At 43.1% G+C, this 23185-nt stretch overlaps 1 protein-coding gene across 2 annotated transcripts in view; it reads left to right on the top strand.

Moving 5' to 3' along the window:
• Positions 1-23185, top strand: part of CHCHD3 (coiled-coil-helix-coiled-coil-helix domain containing 3) — a 269949-nt gene that overhangs the window by 231577 nt on the left and 15187 nt on the right. For both annotated transcript variants that reach the window (XM_070423916.1, XM_070423918.1), the window contains one exon: positions 22823-22958. In XM_070423916.1, the coding sequence (XP_070280017.1) occupies positions 22823-22958 (136 nt within the window). The remainder of the gene's footprint in view (positions 1-22822; positions 22959-23185) is intronic.

The raw sequence follows: 23185 nt of genomic DNA, 5'->3' as shown, positions 1-23185 counted from the left end.
GGGGTTTGAATTGTGACCAGCCCTTCTGACGATGTCGTGTTGGGCTACTTAACCTCTTGGACTTTTTGCTGATGTAGGAAATGTATTATACTAACTCATAGGGTTTTTAGAAGGGGTGATGAATAATGTAGGTAAAGTTCCAGGCATGGAGTAGGACTCAACCCTATACAGGTTTAATTTCTTTAGCGATCTAGTGGGGTTAGGGTTGGCAAAACCCAGAGTACTTAACTTTGGAAATTGTATTACAGCAGTGAATTTAAATCTGGCCTCCTAAGTGGCCCCTTTTTTTTCGTAAAGAAAAGGAAAGCCCATTTTGTGAAAATTTTCAACTTTTTGACGTGTAATTTAAAAACATTACATTTTGGCCCAACCTTTTGCAGTTTTTGCTGGTAGTTTATAATTCCCCAGAGGTGAGTTGAAAAGATTAGTGGTAGAACTTTTTCCCATTAACTCGGGGAAAACTACAGAGCAAAAAATTGTCCTCTGACAGAAATGTCAATCCATACCTCTTGGAGCGTTTGGAAACTGAAGCTGAGAGCCGATTTAACAGGAGAATCGAAAACCAAAATGTATACACATCTTCACCTTTCTAACTGGTGGCAAGACAAGTGAAAAATATACTCTCAGAACTTGATGATGCAAAGAAAATAGGGTTGTTGCTCGGGAAAGTGCATTACGGCTAGGTCTCTAAAAGATTTGAGTGCTAAGCTTCTGGCCAAGTCCTTCAGAAAGCTGATCCTTCCTTATTAATGATACATCTGTTTGTACTTCCTACCACAAAATCCCCCCTTCGTATGATGTAGCATCTAGGAAGCAGATTTAAGAGAAAGGGAATGCTAACTAGGTCACAGATTTTGCTATCGAAGCTACCAAGAAAATAGGCTTTATGTCTTGTTTGAGATTCTTGGTCTTTCTGATTTGTTTTTAAAAAACAAATTAGGACTACTCTTAATTTTTCCATTCTATAATGCCAATATAGCTATCATGAGATAGTAAGTATCCATGTGAGCAAAAATTTTACTGGGCATAATCTTTGTAGGTGTCTTTCACAGTGAATGGATCTGTTCTAGCAAATTCTGTCTCTTCCTTTCTCAACCCCCACCTTAGTTTTTCTATCTGTGAAAGGTGGTGATCAGAGAGATATTATATAGGAATTAAATGAGGTTCCTTTATGCTCCTGGCACACCCCGAGCAGTCGATAGTTAGTTAATTATTATAGTCATCAATAGTTCAAGTTTCTCTTGAGTGAATTCCGTGTGTGTGTTTTAAATTGATGCCCATCATATAATCCAATATTTACTTCCCTAGGGGATAATTCCTAGACATATAAAATTGCAACTGAGCATATACCATGCCTCTAAAAACATGTGTTTAAAGACATATGTTTTCTGTCAAATCATTAACCAACACTTAAGCAACACTACTCAAAATAATAGTTCTATTTGAACTTGCTAGGGAGTACATAATTTAGTAGAAATGCATATGGAGGCTGTGCGTGCATGAATGCAGTTGTCGTTAGCTTATGGTACAGATCACAGCCTTTAGAATATTTATATTAATTTGGGATTAGAGGCAATTACATGTTGGCAGTCTGTAATGAACAAACCAAAGTTTTCCTAAACATTTGTTCTGAAGTCAGTCGCTTGGCATTTGGACCATAATTTTCCCCAGAAATAAAAATGACACTTGCGATTGTCTAGGTGAGTTCTTAGAAACCTGTTTGTTTAACCCCTGATTGTTTGTGTTAAGAATGAAAGGTGGGGGGGCGGGGGGGGATGAGGGGCAAGGGCAGCAAAAAGAAAAAAAATGCTGCATTTGTCTGTGTGTGTGTGTCATTTCCACTCTAGTTTTTAAAGGCAAACCTAGTCACAGGTATAGCCTTGTTTCTATGGGAAATGTAGAACTCTATAGAGCAGGGGTGGGCAAACTTTTTGACTCGAGGGCCACAATGGGTTCTTAAACTGGACCGGAGGGCCAGAACAAAAGCATGGATGGAGTGTTTGTGTGAACTAATATAAATTCAAAGTAAACATTACATAAAAGGGTACGGTCTTTTTTTTTTTTTTTTTAGTTTTAATCGGCCTGCTGGCCGTAGTTTGCCCATGGCTGCTATAGAGTGTGGAAAGGAAATGCAGAAACCTTGGCAAGAACAGCTCCCTCCCTATCTCCCAGTTCCCCTGGTCACTTTCAAGCTTTATTTTTTGTTTTACAGTGAATGAAATATTCTTTTCAAATGAAATCTTATGTGGAAACCTAACACAACTGATATGATGCCATTTTATTAACATAACTCTAATTTATCAGCTTATATACAACCTTATATCAAGAAAACAATGAAGCATATTTTCATGAATACAACATTTAAAAATCAGGGGGCTAAGAATTCTGGCTACAGTCTTACCATACATCAGCCTCAGCACCCAAAATTATTTATTTGGTTGCACAGGGTTGTGATAATCCTGATTTGCAGTGATAAGTAGTGGCAATTGATAATAGTTTTTTTTTTTTTTTAAACAGCTTGTCTTGCAATCTCAAGATATACTCATCCATCAGTCTGATCCATATGATTAAAAGCGAAATAAGTTTCTGCCTCAAAGCTGAATAATTGACAGTATCTAATAAATCATTATATAGAAGTTGGGATGAATACCCAAAACTTAAAATATTAAAGCCCAATTCTATGTAATAAAAGCCTAATATGCTAAGTGTCCAGTGACCAGTCGACTGTTCAGCCAATCAAAGCATATTATGCTAATGATATGCTAAGGCTGCTCAACCACTCGCTATGACATGCACTGACCACCAGGGGGGCAGACGCTTTGACCGGGAGGTTAGCTTGCTGCTGGGGTCTGGCTAATCAGGACTGAGCAAGATTGGCCAGACACACTCTGGAGCCCTCCAAGGTCCCTCCCCATCTGGCCAACCTCCTGTGTCCCTCCCCGGCAAGCTGGCCCCCGATCGAGACTGGAGGAGATGAGGCCAGACACGCCCTGGATCCCTCCCATGGTCCTTCCCCGGCCCTGCTCGTGCACCGATGGGGTCCCTCGGCCTGGCCTGTGCCCTCTCACAATCCAAGACCCCTGGGGGGATGTTGGAGAGCCAGTTTTGGCCTGATCCCGCAGGCCACTCCGTTGGGACTGATTGGGCGCGAGCCTGTGGCAGGTACAGTGGGGCTGGGATGAGTGGGAGCAGCAGGTAGGAGCTGCAGGCGGCGTTGGACTGCGGGTTTTGGCCAGATCCCCGCAGGCCACCCCGAGGAACCCCACCCATGCATGAATTCATGCACCGGGCCTCTAGTATGAAAATAACCTCTGACACGTCCTCAACCTCATCTCTCACCATCCTCTCTCATGAACCTCAAAGTTCATCATTAAAGGGACACCATGCCTTACATCTTTGTGCTTCTGCAGGTGTGCTCCTGCTGCCTCCATAACACAGCACACCTTCACCATTTCCTCCTGGCAAACTCATTCAGTGGGCAAGAGTCTTATATGTGAGTGCCTCTGAAGTCTCCCTTATGCCTCCCTTTCCACTCCTCCACCAAAAAAGAGGGCACAATTAATTGCTCCTTCTGTGTTCATGTAACTCAAGCCCTAATTATAATCCAAGTTGTATTATAGTTGCCTGTACACCTATCTCCCTTCCAGAGCAAAAGCCCCTAAAGGCATGAACTCAGTATACCCTGCCTTCAGTAGTACTCTCCCAAGGTGTTCATTAATATCAATATTGCTATTTACTAAATTGAATTAATCTGTTATAACATTTTTTCTTGCTTTTCAGCTCCTACTCTCAGAATGTTTTCACTGTAGAAGGGACCTTGAGTTAGTTTACAGTAGAAAAAACCATTGTCTAAAAAGCTAAGTAAGAATTACAGACTCTTGGGAGTTTGAAAGGCCCATTACCAAGGTTGTATATCAAGTTACCTTGTGTGAATCTCATTCCCGGGTGAAAGGAAACGTTCTTGAGGGCAGGGATTGTATTCTGTTCTGTTTAATAGGTCTCCCCCAGCACCTGGCCCATGTGCTGCACTTAGAAAATCCATGCTGGAATAAATTCATGCAGCAAATGAAGGGATTGTGGCTGTGTGACAGTCTGTCTGCCTAATGGTGTGATTTATCTAGTGGCTGATGGTCTTCATTACGGGCTGTTAATACAGGCTGATTTTTGTTGGACATTAGCTAATTGCCAGAGTGCATTTCCAATGCATGCCAGCGGGAAGGTGAGCTTTCCTCGTGACAGTATCAATCGGGTAGTTAAGACTATAGCAAAACACAATATAATGGAATATTGTTTATTAGATTGTTCTCATTAATTGGGAATTCCTTCAGTTCAGATTTCTGTACAGTGAATTTTTATAAAGGCAGGATTATTGATACATTAAAATAGCTTTATGACCTTTGCTATTTTTGAGGACTATATTACTTGTGTTAATGTGGACAGATTTATATATTTTTCCACAATGAAAGTACATCTCATTAACATTTTCTAGTTGAACTTGGAAACATGACATCTTCAAGTCAGGTAGCTCTCCACAAAGAAAGCTGGTTAGATACTTCATAACAAGTTATCGTCTTATGAGAGCTGACATGCCTGCTTTCCCCTGAGGTCTCTATTGTCTGCCATACAAGTCTGCATTCGACTTGGTTATAGGCATTTTCTGAGTGAGGCACTGATGGAGCCAGAGCCTAGAGGACACTCCTGTGTGTATACTTTAAGAAAAGTATAAGAGCCATTTCTTTTTCTGGCTGAATTAAAATGGTGGTGATTGTCAAGTTCCATTAACCTCCCTGGTCACCCCTTGCATGCATTAGTGACAGAGCCACTGTAATGTGGCACCCTCTTGCCACGTGTGGACACGGTTATGAAGATGGATAACAGTGCAGGCTCACTGTTAACTTTTGTTGTCAGGCAGGCTGAACGAGAAACTGTGGGTATTGGCTTTTGCTTTGATTTATGGAAAGGTTGCCACATGAAGAAGACATCACATAAAACAGCCCTGCTGGCAGCCATCTAATGCACTTGTAAGTATAGCAAATAGCGACGAACCCTCATTAAGTTCAGTACCCTCTCTCACTACATTCTGTACTTCTGACCGGGTGGGTCCCTTAGCAGCACAGTATCTTCCCGAAGGAATGGGCCTCTCCCTTGCTCTCACTTGGGTTAGCATACTTCTGCAAAGGCTTCCTCTAAGGGCAGCTAGCAGTGGGATGCTGGCTTAAGGGAGGATCATTATGTAGCTGACTTGATGGTTCAGCTGTCCCATGGGGACAGCATTGAGTAAATTACCTATTGGTTTTGCCTCGGGGCGCACGCGCGTGCACACTCTCCCAACAACCCCCATGGTGGCAGGGCTCTGAAATCCCGGCTCCCGAGGATCTGTAGTAGCTCCAAGTAGAAGCAGGTGGCTCTTCTAGAAAATGGCACCTATCGCTTCTTGCTCAATAGGACTTTTGTCCCCAAGGAGAATAGTCATTACTTTGCCTTGGTTTTTTAGTTTCAATGCACTTTGGTTTGGTGGAGTGTCTTTTATGCTGTGAAAACTTTCCTTCCCTTTGAAATCTTTGTTCGATCTCTCTAGTTTGAGTTGTGTCTTAATATGCAAGAAAGGCAGCTGTGTTTTTCTTTAAGCAAATATGAGGATGGGGGAAGGCGTCTGTTTATCCCTCGGACAAACACATTATGGGTAATGGCAAAAAAGGAAAAGTGGAGGGAGAAGCTTGGGACCCCAGAAAAATTACGTACATCTTTTCAACTCTCTGTAAAGCAGGCGAGTGCTATCCTTTCTATGGCCGCCTCCTGCAACTAGCATTTTCTCAAGAGCCCGCAGCTGTGGGGACCAGCGCGGAGCACACGCACGGGAGAAATCCCACCTTCCCAGGTATAGACAGAGAGCCCTGTGTGTCTTTTCCAGCTTGTCTGTTTTCCAGGCAAAGCCACACTTCTAGCCATTAGAACCTACCTCCATTTTTATTTTCCAGATTATTTTGAGGCCTTTATGTGCCATCTATCATTAAATTCTGGCAGGGTTTTGCCATTCTCTGGTCTTCTGCTACTTCCTTTATGCAGGGGGTCCTTTGTGCACGTGTGGGAGACAGGCCTGTCTTGAGCGATAGACTGAAAGAATACAGGCCGCAGCGTGTGCGAGTGATCCTTGGGAGCAGAACGTGGCCCTGGCCTGAGGAGGTTACGGCTAATAGCTCCTTGTTGCCTGGAAGGCTCCTGCTCCTGTTCCTGGAACGGCTCAGAGCAGCCAGGCAGTCCCGTCATAAGCAGAAAGCACAGGCAGCCTGGGAGAATCGCATTTGGCCCGTAACCTGTAACTGCAGGCAGTGAGATGCTCAGGAAGTCCCGCTCTGAGGTGGGGGAGCCAAATGATGAAGGTTGGATGCTAGATGGTGTCCTTAAGGGCTTTCTGGAGCAGGAGAGCAATGAAATTCAAAGCCAAATGAACGAGTGTGTTAATATATGGGGAAAGTACTCCTAAAATGCTCATGCAGGCATCCAGTGACTTTATAAAGGCACACGTTTCTGCTAAACGTGTGCCTTTATAAAGGAGAGTGGTGACAGTATCAGTCGGACCTCAAGTCAGCCTTAAAAACAGTCAGTTACCACCGGGGCTTAAACGTTAATAGGAACCTACTCTTCTTCTCCCTGTTCTTCTTCTCCAGGAAGTAAAGAAACAGACTGCTAAGCCCAGATGATTTTTGCTGGCTTTGCTTGCCTTTTAGAGGAATGTGGAGTGAGTCAGAAAGGGTTATTATCTGGTCTCTTTCTGACTTTCAGAAACCTTGGGTTTTGTACGGCAAAGTACTCCTTGGAAGGAAGCCAGGCCTCTCGAGAATTTCAGCCCCAAAACACTCAGCCTTCCCTGCAGGGCCCCGGGAGAGCAAAGCCAAGAGGGCCAGCCCAGCGCTGCCTCTATCCAGGGAAACAGTGCAGGGGAGGCCAGTGAGTCTGGTCCCAGGCACCAGCTCTGCCTGACGCAGTCACTCCCTGCAGCGTCTTGCTGAGGATCCGGGGCTGTGACAAGGCTCGGCCTGGAGCAGCATGATTGACTAGTGATCTCTGTCATTGGCATAGGCATGAGGAGCTGGCATTGTTCCTTTGTATGTGCTTCCTCTGCGTTAGAAGCCTATGTAAAAATCTGTTTAGCTGATCAGTGGCAGTGCCTCACCCAGGAATCGGAAGCCTGGGGAAAGGAAGAGGGAGACAAAGGAGTGGAAGAAGGCTTCCAGAGAGGCCGTATAATGCAATTTAGTAGCTCTTCTCTTTTCACTTTTCCTCCTACCGGCAGGTTCAGGGAAATGAAATACAGTGGAACCTCGTTTGTCGAACTTAATTTGTTCTGGAAGGCTGTTTGAAAACCGAATCATTTTTTCCCGTTAGAAATAATGTAAATTAAATGAATCCATTCCAGACCACATGAGTCCGTTTTAACCTCTTATGTACAGTACATGTCTAATGTACTGTTTAATATATAAACAATTTAAAAATAAAAAGATCATGAAATATAAATGAAAATTTAACAAAAAGGAAAGGAAATGTACAGTAAAAAGTAAAAATTTCACAATAATTATAAGCAGCAACAGAAAACAAACAAATAACAAAACCAATATCCTGAGATTTTAACAAGTGGTAATATGACTCATATTTGGGCCTTATCTCCTTCATTTGTCACCTGGGAGATACTGACTGATCACACAGGTTATCAGCATGAGAGGGTTGTCAGGTTGAGAAGCGAATTGTTCGAGATGGGAGACATAGGAGAAGGGAGGTTCCACTGTACCACAACACTGGAGGACTCTTTACTTCCTTCCCTCTTGTCCTGGTGTGGTTCCTAGTAGGAGAGTGTCTCTCCCTTGCTTCAGGCTACCTGAGCATCAGTGAGACTGTGACTGGCATTTGCAGGGACCTAAAAAATATCAGGGTAGACACAGCTGTTGGCAAATGTCCTTAGTGTGCAGTCATATCTGCCATTTTATTAGAAATGAATAAGAGAACATTTACACTCCACTTTGATTAGCATTTGTAATACATGCAAAGATATTAACCTTGAGTACATTTCAGAAATGGCGTCTCATGGGCAGAAGCCTTCGTTTACAAATAGGGCCATAAAGACTACAGTCAGATGACTTTTCTTAAAGACGGGGAGCAGCAGATCTCCACTTGTCAAACGGTTCTTCAGCCTAAACAGTGGCCCTTGCAGCCTAAGCTGGGGGTAAAAAGCGGCGCACTCGATGGTGCCTGGTAGAAATTCATATGACAATTGATTTACTCTCATGTTGAAAGTGTTACTAAAAGCCCTCAGTGCTTTATTTCATTGTGTGTGGTTGTAATAAATTTAAAAAAGTTATCTCATCACTGTGTCCAGTTTAGATGACAAAACAGTTACTCGGACCTTGACCTGAAGTTATCGTCCTGAGCAGCACCCCGATCTGCCTCTTTGGGACCCTCAGTCCTGAGATCGGCGGGGCTGGGTGGCAGCCGCTCCTGGCGGCCCGCCTTGATGGCATGAGGCAGATGCGCCTAAAATTTCTACTCAATGTGCTACATGGCCACAGCCATTCTGTGCCTCTTACTGTGACATGTGAAATGAAATAACAAAACTTCACATTTGACAAGCTTTTTACGTCCTCGATTAGTCACATGTGACTAACGTGTGAGCAGCACCCGTCGCGGTATCCGTTGGTTCTATTCTGTGCAGTGTTCCAGGTCTCACTTGTCCTCCACAAAGGCTGCATGCAGGCACCTTTGATTTCTGATCTGGGTTTCCTGGGCATCCGGTATTACAGAAAAGAGAATCCTTCCATCCCGTTCTCTCCCCGATCCCTGCTTGCGACCTGGGTGGCGGGGTTCTCACAGCCAGTGCCTGTGTGTCTTAAACCATTTGAAAGTGACATCAGCGTTAGTGCTCGCATATTCCTCACCGTTTCTGAATGTCCTTTGCTGGTTAAAGTTTTGGGGGGTGGGGCAGGGGAACAGATCTCACTGTGAATAAACTGAAGTGTTATCTGACATTTTTAATTAACACTGGCGCTTCTGGGCCTCCTGCTGAGGACTGCCAGCTCCTCTACAAAGTGGCATTTATGACACTGAGGACACAGAAAGCTGAACCCAGTCCCTGGCCTGAGTACTGGTTTCATGGTAGTAGAACTTCAGCCGTGCGCTGTTCATTATTCTTGAAATGTCCAACTTGTATTAGACAGGATGTTGTCACTTTAAAGCGAATTAAAGCAGTTTGCCATCGATGTCACTGAGTCCCCTCACTGCAAGTAGCAGCCCTGCCACCAGCAGTGGGCAAGTCTGTGCCAACCGTAATGACTGCACCTACAAGTCCATTTGTTCGCAGGGAGGACTGTTGCTCCCCGTGAGGACTTAGCTGTGGGGAAAAAAGACATAGAGGGTTATGTTACTTACACACCCCAGGCGGGAGGTTCGATTTTTAACAGGAGTGCAGCTTGTCATGCCTTACCCGCCACACAGGCAGGGGCCTCCTTTGCCACCACCCGAACACTCTGGGGGCACCTTCCAGTTTGCGAACAGTCACAACTCTCACATGGCTTATATTCTAAAACATGGATTCCAAGCTGGCTGTTTGAAAGTGGAAACCCATTTTCCTTCGGAAATAAGGTGATAGCAGTTAGGTTCCAGAATAACTTATGGAGTTTATTAGTTGAAATAATAATAATAGCAATGAATTAAAGCTTACTATGTGCCATGCATTGTGTTGCGAGCATGAGCATTACCTTACTGATGTTTACGGCAGACTTAGGAACCGATGGAAAAGTCGCGTCTTAGACTGAGCAAGTTGCTCCAGCTCCCATAGCAAGTGAAGAGTGGAGCCTGGGTTTGGACAGGTGTGTTTTAAATGCCAGATCCTGTGTTCACCATCCTAGCAAATGGCTAACGGAAAAGCAATGACTGTTCGAGCACCTAGCTAACGATGGTCATGCTGCTTTATTGGAAAAGCCGATCTTGGCTCCAGTGCAGATGTTAGGAGCATCTGTCTCCCAGCAGAGTTTGGCTCCTCTTCCCCACACAGCCACACTGGCTGACACGGTGGCAGTGAGAACTATGAGGGGGCCCAAGGGCTCCGTGCGGAAAGGTCTGAGGGGCCTGTGGACTTTGGCAGATTGTGTTAGGCACTGGGACTACTGCACTAAATGGGACATACCCTGGCTTTGCTCTCTTGGGCCTCAGGGTCTAATGGGAAAATGACTCCACAAGTGTAGTCGTGCCACACGCTATCGGGTGCTGTGAGAGCATGTCACCTGGAGTCACCTGTGGGAGTCAGAGTCAGCATCTCTGAAGGCTGAAATCTCCTTTCAAAAAAGAGGACTCATTCACTTGAACAAGTGGTTGCTGACGTATCCTATAAGACGTCTACTAAAAATTACTGGATTTGGCTCAGTGGCTAGAGCATCGGCCTGCAGACTGAAGGGTCCCAGGCTCAATTCCAGTCAAGGCCGTGTACCTTGGTTGCAGGCTCAACCTGGGAGGCAACCAATCGATATCTCTCTCACACATTGATGTTTCTCTCTCTGTCTCTCCCCTCTCCCTTCCACCCTCTCTAAAAATCAGTGGAAAAATATCCTCAAGTGAGGATTAACAACAACAACAAAAATGCTGGATTTGGCGCCTGGCCAGTGTGGTTCAGTGGTTGAGCATCAACCCAGGAATCAAGAAGTCACAGTTCGATTCCCAATCAGGGCACATGCCCAGGTTGTGGGCTGGATCCCCAGTGGGGGACATGCAGGAGACAGCTGATCAATGAGTCTCTCATCATTGGTGTTTCCATTTCTCTCTCTCTCTCTCTCTCTCTCTCTCTCTCTCTCTCTCTCTTTCTCTCCCTTCTTCTCTGAAATTAATAAAAATATATTTTTTAACAAGAAGTTAATTAAATAAAATGGGGTAAAATCTCAAATGCATTACTTTTCATTAGTCACATTTCCGATGATCAGTAACATTATGTGGCTGTGACCATTGTGTTGGACTGAGAAGGTGTGGAGCATTTTCAGTGTGGATGTTAGGAGCATCTGTCTCCCAGCAGAGTTTGGCTCCTCTTCCCTACACGTCACCCTTCTCCCACACAGCCACACCGGCTGACACGGTGGCAGTGAGAATTGAGAGGGTGCCCAGGGTGCAGGACGGTCTATCAGCCAGCCCTGTTCTGGAGAATGTTGCAGTGCCAGTGAACGTGACCTAGTGGAGAAGGAGGTGAAGACACAAGGAGGGGGAAATCCCACTGACAGCGGGCTATCGGGGAGGTAAGAACTGGACCCATGTGTAGGGATGGCTTTCTTTTTATGAGAGGCACTGTTCCTCTAAGTAGCAACAGAAAAGGTGCAGGTTCAGATCTTATGATGGGAAGAACAGGGAGCAAGCTCTTGATGTCTGTTTTGCTCAGTGAAAAATAGAAATATGAACAAGAGTGAAAAGGGTGAGAATTTTGAGGAGTTGGAGATAGCATGAAACATTCGTTGCAAAGAGGGCCAGAGTGAATTTGCCACAGAAATGTAAATACATTGTTGGCGGAATTTAGTGTCTGCTTATGAATTTATAAGAATTCGAGTTTCCCTGGTTATATGACTTTTCTCCAGAACCACTCAACTGAGAGCTGTAGTAAGGGACATTGGAAAGGCAGGCAGGCTCTTAGATTGGTGCTGTGTGCAGTGGCTTACATGAACACTGCTGAAATGGAGCCCTTTGGAAGGCGTGAACTAATGGAGCTCAGCAGGGTGAATCCAGCCCAGGACACAGGTCGAGAGATGCGCGGTTTTTTCTTTATGTGGGAATCACTGAGATTCCATTCCTGAAATACGCTCATGGATAAGGCCCATCATTTGGAGAATATGTATATGTAGTAGTTTGTTTTCTATATTTCATGGCTGGTCTTGTTAACTTAAGTCTTAGCAGCAGCCTATAGTGTTAAGCCCATTTGCTAAATCTTGCCGCCTCTGAAAAATGCTCAAATCCATAAGTAACCCCAAAAGGGGTTGCGATTATATGATGTATTGGAATTTAATAACTTCTGATGGTATCAGTACTGAATATTTTAGTTAATAAGAAAAAAGCAAACAAACAAAAAAGGAACATGCTAGCATTTTTAAATGAAGGAATAATGGGTATTCCAGAAATGCACATACAGTTTAATGTTATCATACACTCCACCTAAACTTCCACTGTTATTAGATATATAATGCTTTGGAGGTACATCCTTTATTTATAGGGTATTAAATAGGGAAACATTAGCTAATTGAATTCATAGTGTACTTGTCTTCCAAAAATTGGCGAATAGTGTTAGTCTGTGATTAGTTGTGCTTAAAAGCTAGAGATGAAGCAGATTATAAGTTAGCAACTCACCTTCTGAGTTATGCTTTCCCCTACCAGTCACCTTAAAAATATCTATTTCCCAAATGCAAAGAGACTTTCTTCTCATTTCCAGGGACTTTCAGGGAATTAAGAGATTAATATTTATAATACTCTCTGAGTTTCAAAGATGCAAAGTGACGTTATTTGAACACTTTTTAAAAACGCCTCTTTTTGTTCAAGCCCTTTGAAATGAATTTAGTTCCTGTGGAAACTTACCACTGTTGCGCACAAGTGAAAAATAAAAATCGGAGAATGGTTCTATAATTTGATAACATGGCTTGGGAAGTGGACATTAGGAATCTGTGTAGTTGTGCCCTTCGGCTATTCTACTGGTTCCTGTTAGATTATGTTTGGAAACAACCTTGCAACTGTCACTGCCTGTCCTGCACTTGGAGGCCAGACTAGGTCAAAGTGGTTTAGCCAAAGTTTCCATGAGTTCTTTTACTCCCAGCACCGCAAACAGACGCTTGTGAGGAGGCAAGGGATAGAAGTGTTTGGGAAGTCACATTGGTTATGGCAGGTGGAGAATCCCGATTGACTCTTAGGAGAGGTTGGCACTCATAGGGCATGTGTTTAGTGCAGTGGTCGGCAAACTGCGGCCCCTTGAGTGTGGCTCTTCCACAAAATACCACGTGCGGGCGTGCACATACAGTGCGATTGAAACTTCGTGGCCACACTCAAGGGGCCAAAGAGCCACACGTGGCTCGCGAGCCGCAATTTGCTGACCACTGGTTTAGTGGGATCATGTTGATGAGTTTGCAAAGGAGGCAGCCGAGGTGAGGGCAGGAGAATCTTTGGAGGTAATAATAATAGTCTATGATGAATTGACAGCTTAGCCTAGAGCAGTGGTTGGCAAACTGCGGCCCCTTGAGTGTGGCTCTTCCACAAAATACCACATGCGGGCGCGCACGTACAGTGTGATTGAAACTTCGTGGCCACACTCAAGGGACCAAAGAGCCACATGTGGCTCGCAAGCTGCAGTTTGCCAACCACTGGCCTAGGGTAATGATGGGGAAACTGAGGAAAGTTGGAAGTAGGATTTTTCAAAGTAAGAGCTACATTCTCAATAACTTTTTGTATATAGAGTATTAAGTAAGAGCAAAGGAGCCAAAATTTAATGCATGATGATGAACTACCAATATTGCCAGTGGTGGGGGAGGAGGGTGGATCTTGTTTGGATAAAAAAATGGAAATCAAGTAAGTTGAATGCATTCAGTTGATGTTTAGTCTAGAGATCTTAGAGTTTTGAAGGATATAAGAAGACGGTCAGATCTAGGCCTGGCGTCAGGTAGGTAGGGTAACTATCTGTGTGTGTGTGTGTGTATTACTGATTTTTTACAGAGAGAAAGGGAGAAGGATAGAGAGTTAGAAACATCGATGAGAGAGAAACATCGATCAGCTGCCTCCTGCACACTCCCCACTGGGGATGTGCCCGCAGCCAAGGTACATGCCCTTGACCGGAATCGAACCTGGAACCCTTGAGTCCGCAGGCCGATGCTCTATCCACTGAGCCAAACCGGTTAGGGCTATCTGTGCATTTTATGAAGAGCTGAAGTCCAAAGAAATCTGAGATCACACAGCTACTTTCTGATGGAAGCAACTGGAAAACCCATCCAGTCACACCCAAAGCAACAGGAGAACCCCCCAAAGAGGGAAGGATAACTTCACCAAGAACCATAGAAGAGCATTAGGGCAAAGACCTGGGCTTTGGGGATTACTCGCAATTAAGAGAGGAAGGGAGGTCGAGAGAGAGCAGTAAAAAGAGAAGAATTTCATGGATAGTTTCCAGGCTTTTCAAACCTCATGTTACATTTCACTCCCAATGGTTTGCCCTGTGACTTATGTGGGTATATTTTCTCACGAGGTTGCTGAGATAGTAAATTGGAAGGGCTTGTGCTGAAGGTGGACATGTTTGAAGGTATGTTGAATTATTTCAGTTATTTCCCAGTCTACATTTTTGTATTTTTGTAGAGTTAACATGTGGAGTTTCATGTCTGGTGTCTCAGTGTTAAGTTTTCAATCGGTCTTCTATTTGTGCCACAGAACCCATAGAAATGGATGTTAGTGGTTAGGCATCTTGACAGAAAGCAGACTTCCTAATAGAAATTCCTCAGGGCCTACAAAACACACACACACATTGCATTGTAATCTTAAAAATGAATTATTTCTTGATAAGTAACATATATCCATGATAGAAAATTTGAATATCACATGCAAAGTAAACCTCTTTAAGTCTGTAACCTCTTACCCAAGTCTCTTCCTTGGAAGCAACTGCTGTTACCAATTGTTGTATATTGCTTTAACTGTATTTTATGCACATTATCAGCATATATATGTTAAATGATTTTAAACTGGACTTTGAGCATATGCAGAGTAAGTAATTATAGTTGACCAATATCCATAAACTCCTATTTTTCAAATGCAGTTTCTATCAAGCTTTCTCCATTTTCCATTAACCATTTAAACCAGCCAATAATTTTACCACATGTCTGTTTTGGAAAGCAAGAAGGGGGCTCACACTGCACGTTCTAGACACCGGTGTGAGTGTGTGAGAACAAGACCTACAGCCAATGCACAGATATGCCCCTGCCTTAAGTACATTTACTTTATATTTGACCATGTGCCGTAACAGGAAGTACAGCTTGGGGGTATAGGAGGGTCTCTGGCCTGTTCCTTGCCGCCCTTGAGCATCTCCTGTGAAGGGGTCCCCTGCACCTTCTGAGACACCCCTGTGCACCCCATTTCCATGCCTGTGTCTGTTCTCTGTCACCAATGCCTGACACCTTTGAGAGGAGAATCCTTTTTTCCATTCCCTGCTCCCTTTCTTACCAAGAAGAATTCCCATACTCTCAGATGCCTCGTCTGGCTCCTGAGGTTTTCCACCAATCAGTCTCCTTCCACTCCTCCTGCACTCCCAACCTCACGTTTCAGATTCTGTATGTGGACTTTCGGTTTTAACCAATAGATCCATTCTTTCTCCTCAGTCACGTCACGTCTGCGTGTATTGGACCCCCCCCCCCCCCCACCCCCCGCCTGCTTTCTGCTCCTTTTGCCTTTCTTTAAAAGCCTGTTGAAAACTCCTTTTTTCACACAACCTTCTCTATGTACTCAACTTCTGAGCACACTTTTTTTTTTAGTGGCTTAACACAAAAGGCATTTATGGCCTGTCTCACAGTTCTGTAGGCCTCATGTCCAGGGGGTCATAACCAAGTGCTGTACTTTTAGGGTCTCACAACGCTGGCATCAAGGGGGCAGCCAGCGTGGGTTCTTGTCTGGAGGCCTGGGGAGAGTTTGCTTCCAGGTTCATGCAGATTGTTGGCAGAGTTTAGTTCCTTCTCCTGCAGGCATAGGACTGACGTCCCTGAGTCTTTGTCGGGGTTCAGTCGGGGTCATTCCCAGCTTCTATGGACCACCCACTTCATTGTGAGCACAGCCTTCCTTACTGCTGCACTGATGGGAATTCCTTTGTCTACTTATAGAACATGTCCTTGTCGAATGTGGTTTGGCTTTCTGATCTCTATGTAAATTTCCATAGGAATCTTTATTCTCTTAATGATGGCACTGCCTCTAACTCCAACCTTTTCTTCTCTTGTCCTCCACTGCCTTCCTTTCACTTTTCTGTCTGGAGTGCCTTTCCATCTCACCCTAACTGCCGAGGTTCTCCCCAGTCTTCAAGACCCGACTGCGATTTTTGCATCTCATCTGAGACCTTTTCCAATCAGCTCCATCCAATTCAATCCCCCACTTTCGTATTTTCCTCACTGCCTGGTACATGCCATTGAAGCAGCTCTTGTGGATGGCGGTCTCTCCCTCTGCCCTACACACACACACACACGCGTACATGCACACACACACTACCACATATGCACATGCATGCATATGTACGCACACACATGCATTCACACACATGCACAGCCTGGCATATAATAGGCACTCAGTAAAGGATATTGAACTGACATAACCCACGGCCTCCCTTTCTTTCCTGCCCATTTTCTTATTTACTACTTTCCTGCCATCTCAGTTCTGCCTTGTACATGATGCTGATTGATTTCAGAGAGGAAGGGAGAAGAAGGAGAGGGATAGAAATATCAATGGTGAGAGAGAATCATTGATCAGCTGCCTCCTGCACACCCCCTACTGGGGATTGAGCCCACACACATGCCCGGGAATCAAACCATGACTTCCTGGTCCATAGGTCGATGCTCAACCACTGAGCCACACCAGCCGGGCTATCTTACCTTTTAGAGATATAAACCTTGTAGCACATAGCCCAGATATGCCAAGGATACCACGGTATGGTGGAAAATAGAAATCGGCCAACTTATTGATTTTTTTTTTTCTGCCTCATACCAGATGCCTGACTTCAGTCATATCTTCTCAACTGAATTAATATTTCTTGTCAAAGACATTATTACTTGGAAAGATTTTCTGGAAAAATTTTTTACTAACATTTAAGTTGTGTTTAGCCTAAGTCACCAGATTTTAAGAAATTATTTATTAAACAAGAGTCAGATGGCCTTATTCTTTTACATCCAGACCTTGGCAGGGTGAGCCCACTTAGCAGGATCCCACCCAGAGTATGGGGAGGTGGGCAAGGTGCTACAGGGTTCTCTGTGAGGAATAGAGTAAGGGTCTCCTGCTCAGGAAAAGGAGCCAGGCACTGGGGATCCCCATTGCAGAGTGACAGTGCCAGCCAACCCCACCAGCCTCCACATTCCCACTCCTCTCATAAGTTTGCCCTAACTGCCCCATTATTTCCAAGTAGCCAATATTACTGAATAAGGAAGAAACATGTGTTGCAAAATTGGAAAGTTTTTATTCACCGTGTATTCTAGTGTGTTCTTGCTCAGATACTGGTGTACGTGAGGCCTCTTGGTCTAAGAGCAGTGTACCTTTGTGTGTACAGCCCTGCATTGTTTGTCTCATTTGGGTGGGTAACCAGAAGTCCTGTCTTTGGGATCTTCCTGGCTGAATGACTTTTACTCTCGGGATCCTAAAAACTGGAGGAAGACTGGCAGTGCTCTCCCTGCTTGGAGGTCACTGCCTCCTTTGCATCCACATTAGTGAGCTGTGGTTCGGACATCTTTCCCCCGAGTCCACAGTGGTTTAATATTACAAATATTTTTATAAATAGTCCTCTTTGAGGCCTTGAGTTTATAGAATAGAATTCTGTAGACTCTGTCTGAAGCTGAGTTTCTCTTTTTACCACACTCAAGTTGAATCTCCTGGTTGAGTGGTATGACACTCATGGTGAGTAACCATCTCCTATCAGCTTGATGGGTTCATTGAACTAAGTGCTGGTCCAGGTGTAGCCAAAGCCAGTGTTCCCTCCTCATAACAATAGAGGCCCCTCCGGTGTTTTTGTGTTGAGATGATACACAGCCTCACAGCTAGCATTCATCATTTTAGAAAATAAATGTTTAAAAAAGCCTTCTGGTTTTATGTTTTTATTTTTTAAGATTTTATAGCAAAGTGTCTGGAGACAAATTGAAGCAAAGAAAACTTTTGGAGAGAGTTGACCTCTGAAATGTAATTGTAGAAATTTGATTACAGCTCAAATAGCTACATCATTAACAAAGATGGTTAGCAGTTATTAAGAATGTCAGAGAAGCTTGAAATTAAGTCGGTTTTCAGATCTTGCATTGTTAGAGACTTTACATTTTATTCTGAGAACTAATATTAGAATATTGTAATTTAGGGTAAAATTTAAAATTAAAAAATGTTAATGTTAATAGAATACATTTGAGAAATACTTCCCTTATAATGCATTTTATAATAGCTTTATTGCAATGATAAGAGAAATGAGGATGTTATTACATATTTTTAAATATTGGAAATGTGCTCAGTAGCTTTAGTTTGTGTTGTAAAAGAAAAGCAGAAATCCTGACCACTGGGCTTAACATTGAAGGAAACCTTTAGTAGAGAATAAAATTAGAGGTCTTGCATTGTGCCACAGACATTAGAGCTCAAGATTTAACTCAGCATGGCAGTGTTGTGTGCCTGCTTTTAATGTGGTAGATACCGTTTTATGAGACCACCAGATCCCATGAAAGATGCATTGTCTGTCGCAACCTGTTGAAAATCAGAATTATCCTTTTAGTGCCAGCTGTTCTCATATCCATCCATCCATCCATCCATCCATCCTCCCCTGCCTTTCTCTCTGTCCCCTCTCTCCCCTTCCCCAGCTCAGGGTACTTACTGGTCCAAATATAGGAGAAGGATCCTTTTTTTATGCACTTATAATGAATGACTTTTGTGTGCCCAAGAGCTTTAGGAATTATGGCTGCTAACTGTCATTAATTAGAGGACTTCTCTGGTCTTCTGTGTGGGGAATGGTATGAGGAGAGCTGTTTCCATATTTTTTCTTTCTCTGAAGTTACCTTGTTATAGCCATTTATACTGGTCGAACTAAAAAGATGGTTAAGTAGTTTCCTTGGGAATATAGAGCTCAGACCCACATTGAAGAAGTTTCAAAGACATACAAGTAGGAGAGGCAGCCGCGAAACCAACAGCTCTAAACAAGTACTGGAGTATAAAACAAGAGTCGGGGCTCAAGGCGGGGGGCTCTGAACACTGCTGCTCTCCGCTTCATTTTACAGCAGTGTTTTCATTTCTCTTTGACCAATTAATTCATCTTACCGGAAGCTATTGCACAAAAATCACCAGAAACAATAGTAATAATTTATCGCCATGTTATTTTAAGCACTGAAAAATTAGAAAGAGCCTAGATGTGTATCTTTATTCTTTTTCCAAAGTTTCTCAGTGGGCCTGTCAGCATCATGAAAAAAATACTTGGCTATATTTTCTTAGCTGCCTTTTAAATGAATATTAGTATTAGCATTATTTTATTACATTAATACTATAACAAAATAGTATTGTAATCACATGTGAAAGGATCCATCAAGTAACCACTAAACTGGACTGTTTCATGTTTTTGTTTATTTGTTTGTTTTAATTTATCTTTGTTGTTGAAAGTATTACAGATGTCCCCTTTTTTTCTGCCATTAACCACTCTCTGCCCCCCCCCCTCCCCCCGCCCCAAGGCCTTCACCACACTATTGTGTGTGTCAATGGGTTATGCATATATACATATAAGTTCTTTGGTTAATCTCTTCTCCTTCCTCTGAGATCTGTCATTTTGTTCCATTCCATGCTTCTATGTCTCTGGATCTGTTTTGTTTATCAGTTTATTTTGTGCATTAGATTCCACATATGAGTGAGATCATGTGATGTTTGTCTTTCTCTGACTGGCTTATTTCGCTTATCATAATACTTTCCAGGTCCCTCCATGCTGTCTCAAAGGTGGATATTTTTCTTCATTGTTTTCGATGAATATATATTTTAAAATGTTGATTATATTTCACCAATTTCTTTTTGCTAAATGTGTTTTGGGATAGCTACTCTGTCCCTCACTTCTTTATTATTATTCTGAATTCTCAAATTTATATTTTATCTTTCTCTTAACATTTGTCCTTCACTGTTTCTTTCTAAATTCTTATTTCCATGCAAAGTAATTGATTTGTTTAAATGTCTCTTGCAGCGAAGATTTAATTTATCTTCTTAGGTATCTTGAAAGTCTGCCTTTTGTTATTTTTGCCTCATAGAGGCTTTTTCCATCAGCAGGAATGAAAGCCGTCAATAAAAATCAATTGCTGACACAAAGACTGTATGGAAGTTTACCATAATGCGTATTGGAAATGTCTTTGAAATCCTTTTCCTGAATGGAAGGTGCCATGGCTTGTGTTTTATGGCTTTCTAATGTTAGACCGTAATCTCATTTAGCATTTTCCCAAAGTGAAAATGTTGCATTAGGGCAGCATAACAAGCATTGCAGATCAATACGAGGCAGCGCTTTGCCCTATAGATTATTCCAAGAAAAATGTGCCAGAGTCTCCTCCAGGAACTGGGGAACAGTTATGTTGATCCTCCACTCCTTCCCCGCTTTCTGCCATCTACTCGCCAATACAGGTTGAAAAGTATACAAAAAATTTTTCAGATATCTTAACGCGCGTGCGCACACACACACACACACACACACACACGCTCACGCTCCAGACCACTGGATAGGAAGTCAAGGGCCCTGGGAGTGAGTAGCATTGATTTGTGGTAAAAGTATGTTTTGACACATTTCAAAAGATAAATAACTCATGGACTTTAACTTGCATAATAAATAGCTCAACGCAGGGAAATACTTTTATACAACTTAAATGACCTCTTTCTAAGGAGTTCATAGCATTAGATGAGTCCCACTGTGAATGTCTTTTTAAAAGCAAAAAGCCCCTCTTCTGTCTGATGTGCAGAGTGTGGAAGCTCATTCTTCACAGTTTTTTCTTCTAGGTAACAGGGAAGGGCTATATATCTGGTCAGAGTTGTTCTCGCCTCCTCTCCCCATTCCCCTTTTAAAGCTAGGATATGTTGGGCAGAGGATGTTCCTCAACACTAGGAGTATAAATGTGTTTATACTCCTGCTTTCCTGGGAACTAATATGGGCATTAGTCGCGTGTGTGCGAGTTTGGGCTGACCTCTTCGAAGTCATATTTCACTCAGCCTTTACCCAGATGTGTGTCTTGCTGAAGTCTGGGCCTCCTCTCTTGGAAGCACAGCTGACTCCTTTTAGATGCTGATGCTCACGGCAGGGGATTAAGGAAATCCATGTCCAGAAAAATCCACAGACATCTGAACTTTGAAATCTTAAAGAGAATTGAAACTCCTGGGATTGGATTTCAGTTCTCTTCTTAGATATTTGGCAGAGCAGTGAGGGAATGAATAAAAAAGTAAAAGCAAAGCTATGTAAAATTTGTGGGATTATTTTTCCCCTGTGTGTCTACTTTCCTTAGAGGGTAGTAAAAAGTAAATTCCCTCGGGGACCAGTAACGTGGTTTGCATTTCAGTTTTCTATTGTAGCAAAATATATATTGGTTTAGTGTGTTGGATAAAAGTAATGAGGAGACAAATTGTCACCCAGGGGTTTCCTTATTGATGAGATATAGTCCTCCTGTGTTCTCTAGGGGTTTTTTAGAATCCATTAAATTTAAAATAATGCTATTTCCAGATTACTATAGCAATGACAAAATTTAAATTTCAAAAAAAGAACTGGTATGAGAGACTGGAAGCCTTTTGTATTAAGTAAAACTAATTTGAAGAAAAAATATGAATTTCTAGATTAAAAGTGTTAATAGTATGTGTTTTCTGTGTGTTTAGTTCTTATAATCAAAGTTCCTCTACCATCTTAAGACTATTTCATTTTGGTTTGTATAATTCATTTGATTTATTTTGTTATTATCATTTCTCAAGTCTATATGATAAACTTTTTTGGAAGCACTTAAGCTAGGTACTGCATATTCACTGAAAGCAATCTAACTAAAATTTGAGATTTGTAACTATATATAATTAGTAAAATGTGAGCCTAGGAATTAAAATTTTTTTTTTCTCTCCACCCATTTGTATTCTCAACTACTAATTGCATGGCTTCTCTGAGAGGTATCCTTTTCAGTAGCTGAGGTCACAAAGAAAATAAGACAGTTCTCCTTGGGATTTGCATCCTAGTAAATGTAGGCTAGTAAGTGCGCATAGTGTACATAGACTATAGTCAGCATTAAGTGCCCGGTGAAAGACTGAAAGACGTTAATACAAGGTCAGTGGGGTTCACCTTAGAGAGGGGTAGACTCTACCATGATGGGAGAGGGAGTGAAAGCTGTATAGAGACAGTTACACTTAAAAGACGTATAGGTATTTTCCACATGTATGGATGGGAGTTTGGGGGCAGAGCATTCCCGAAATCAAGAACCACATGAGCTAAGATGTGAAGGGACACGTGAGAACCAAACCCGGAAATGGTTTGGTCAGGCTGCAGCACGTGGGGAATGAAGGCTAAAGAGTCGGCAGGAACCCAATGAAGACCTGCCGGTTGACCTTGCATTTTATTTAGAAAGCTGGAGGGAGAGAGGCTGTCTCAGATTTATGTATTAGAACCTTCTGGAAGGCAGGAGCTGGAGGTGAAAGCTGAGAGACAGAGAGTGCAGTTGGGAGGTCACAGAATCCAGGATAGAAATGTGCGGACAGTGTGTATGGGGAAAGAAACCAGAATGTAGGGGGTCGAACTTTGTGACCCGGTGGGTGTTGGGGTGGAAGAAGGAAGGTACGGCTCCCGGGCTTCTGGTCCGGCTGGCTGTGCCCAAGAGTATGAGCGCCATTTGCCTGGTCCGGGCTTCGGTCTGGCGGGAAGGTTTTAGTGTCCAGAGAGGTTTGTGGTTGTGTCAGCTAATGGAATTAATTTCAGAGAAATTGTTTACCTTGTGTATTCTTCAAGGTCGAAGAAAATGATTTCTCTTGAACTTTGTTTTCTACATTTGAAACATTTATCTTATTTAATGTTTTATACATTCTTTGGCCTCGACCTTTACTCTGACTGAAGACCATCTGCCTCAGCGATCCCTGTTTTTTTTTTCAGGCGGTATGAGGTTCACCCGGTCTGTGCGGATCTGCAGGCCAAGATTCTCCAGTGCTACCGCCAGAACACCCAGCAGACCCTCAGCTGCTCTGCGCTGGCCAGCCAGTACATGCGCTGTGTCAATCAGGCCAAACAGGTGGGTGTGCAGCTGCTCCCGGCACCAGTGGAAGCGTGCCCAGTGTCATGGCACAGTGGTAAGGATGTCATGGGCTAATATGTGTGAAAAAGCTTTATAAACCAAACTAGTCGTCATCATCAAGAATTGCCGTGACAAGTCGGTTAGGCTGTAATCAACTTCCATCCAGATGTTTGTAAGAGCCTGTATTCGCCTTGTGCTCAACTCCTTACTTTCAGAAAGAAAAA

The sequence above is a fragment of the Myotis yumanensis genome, unplaced genomic scaffold (genome assembly GCF_028538775.1).
Source record: "Myotis yumanensis isolate MYYU_CA2020_CCGP unplaced genomic scaffold, mMyoYum1.0.hap1 SCAF_9, whole genome shotgun sequence".
In the NCBI taxonomy this organism is placed as follows: domain Eukaryota; kingdom Metazoa; phylum Chordata; class Mammalia; order Chiroptera; family Vespertilionidae; genus Myotis; species Myotis yumanensis.
Note: the sequence above shows the minus strand (reverse complement) of the source record. Positions and strands in the feature narration are given on the sequence as shown.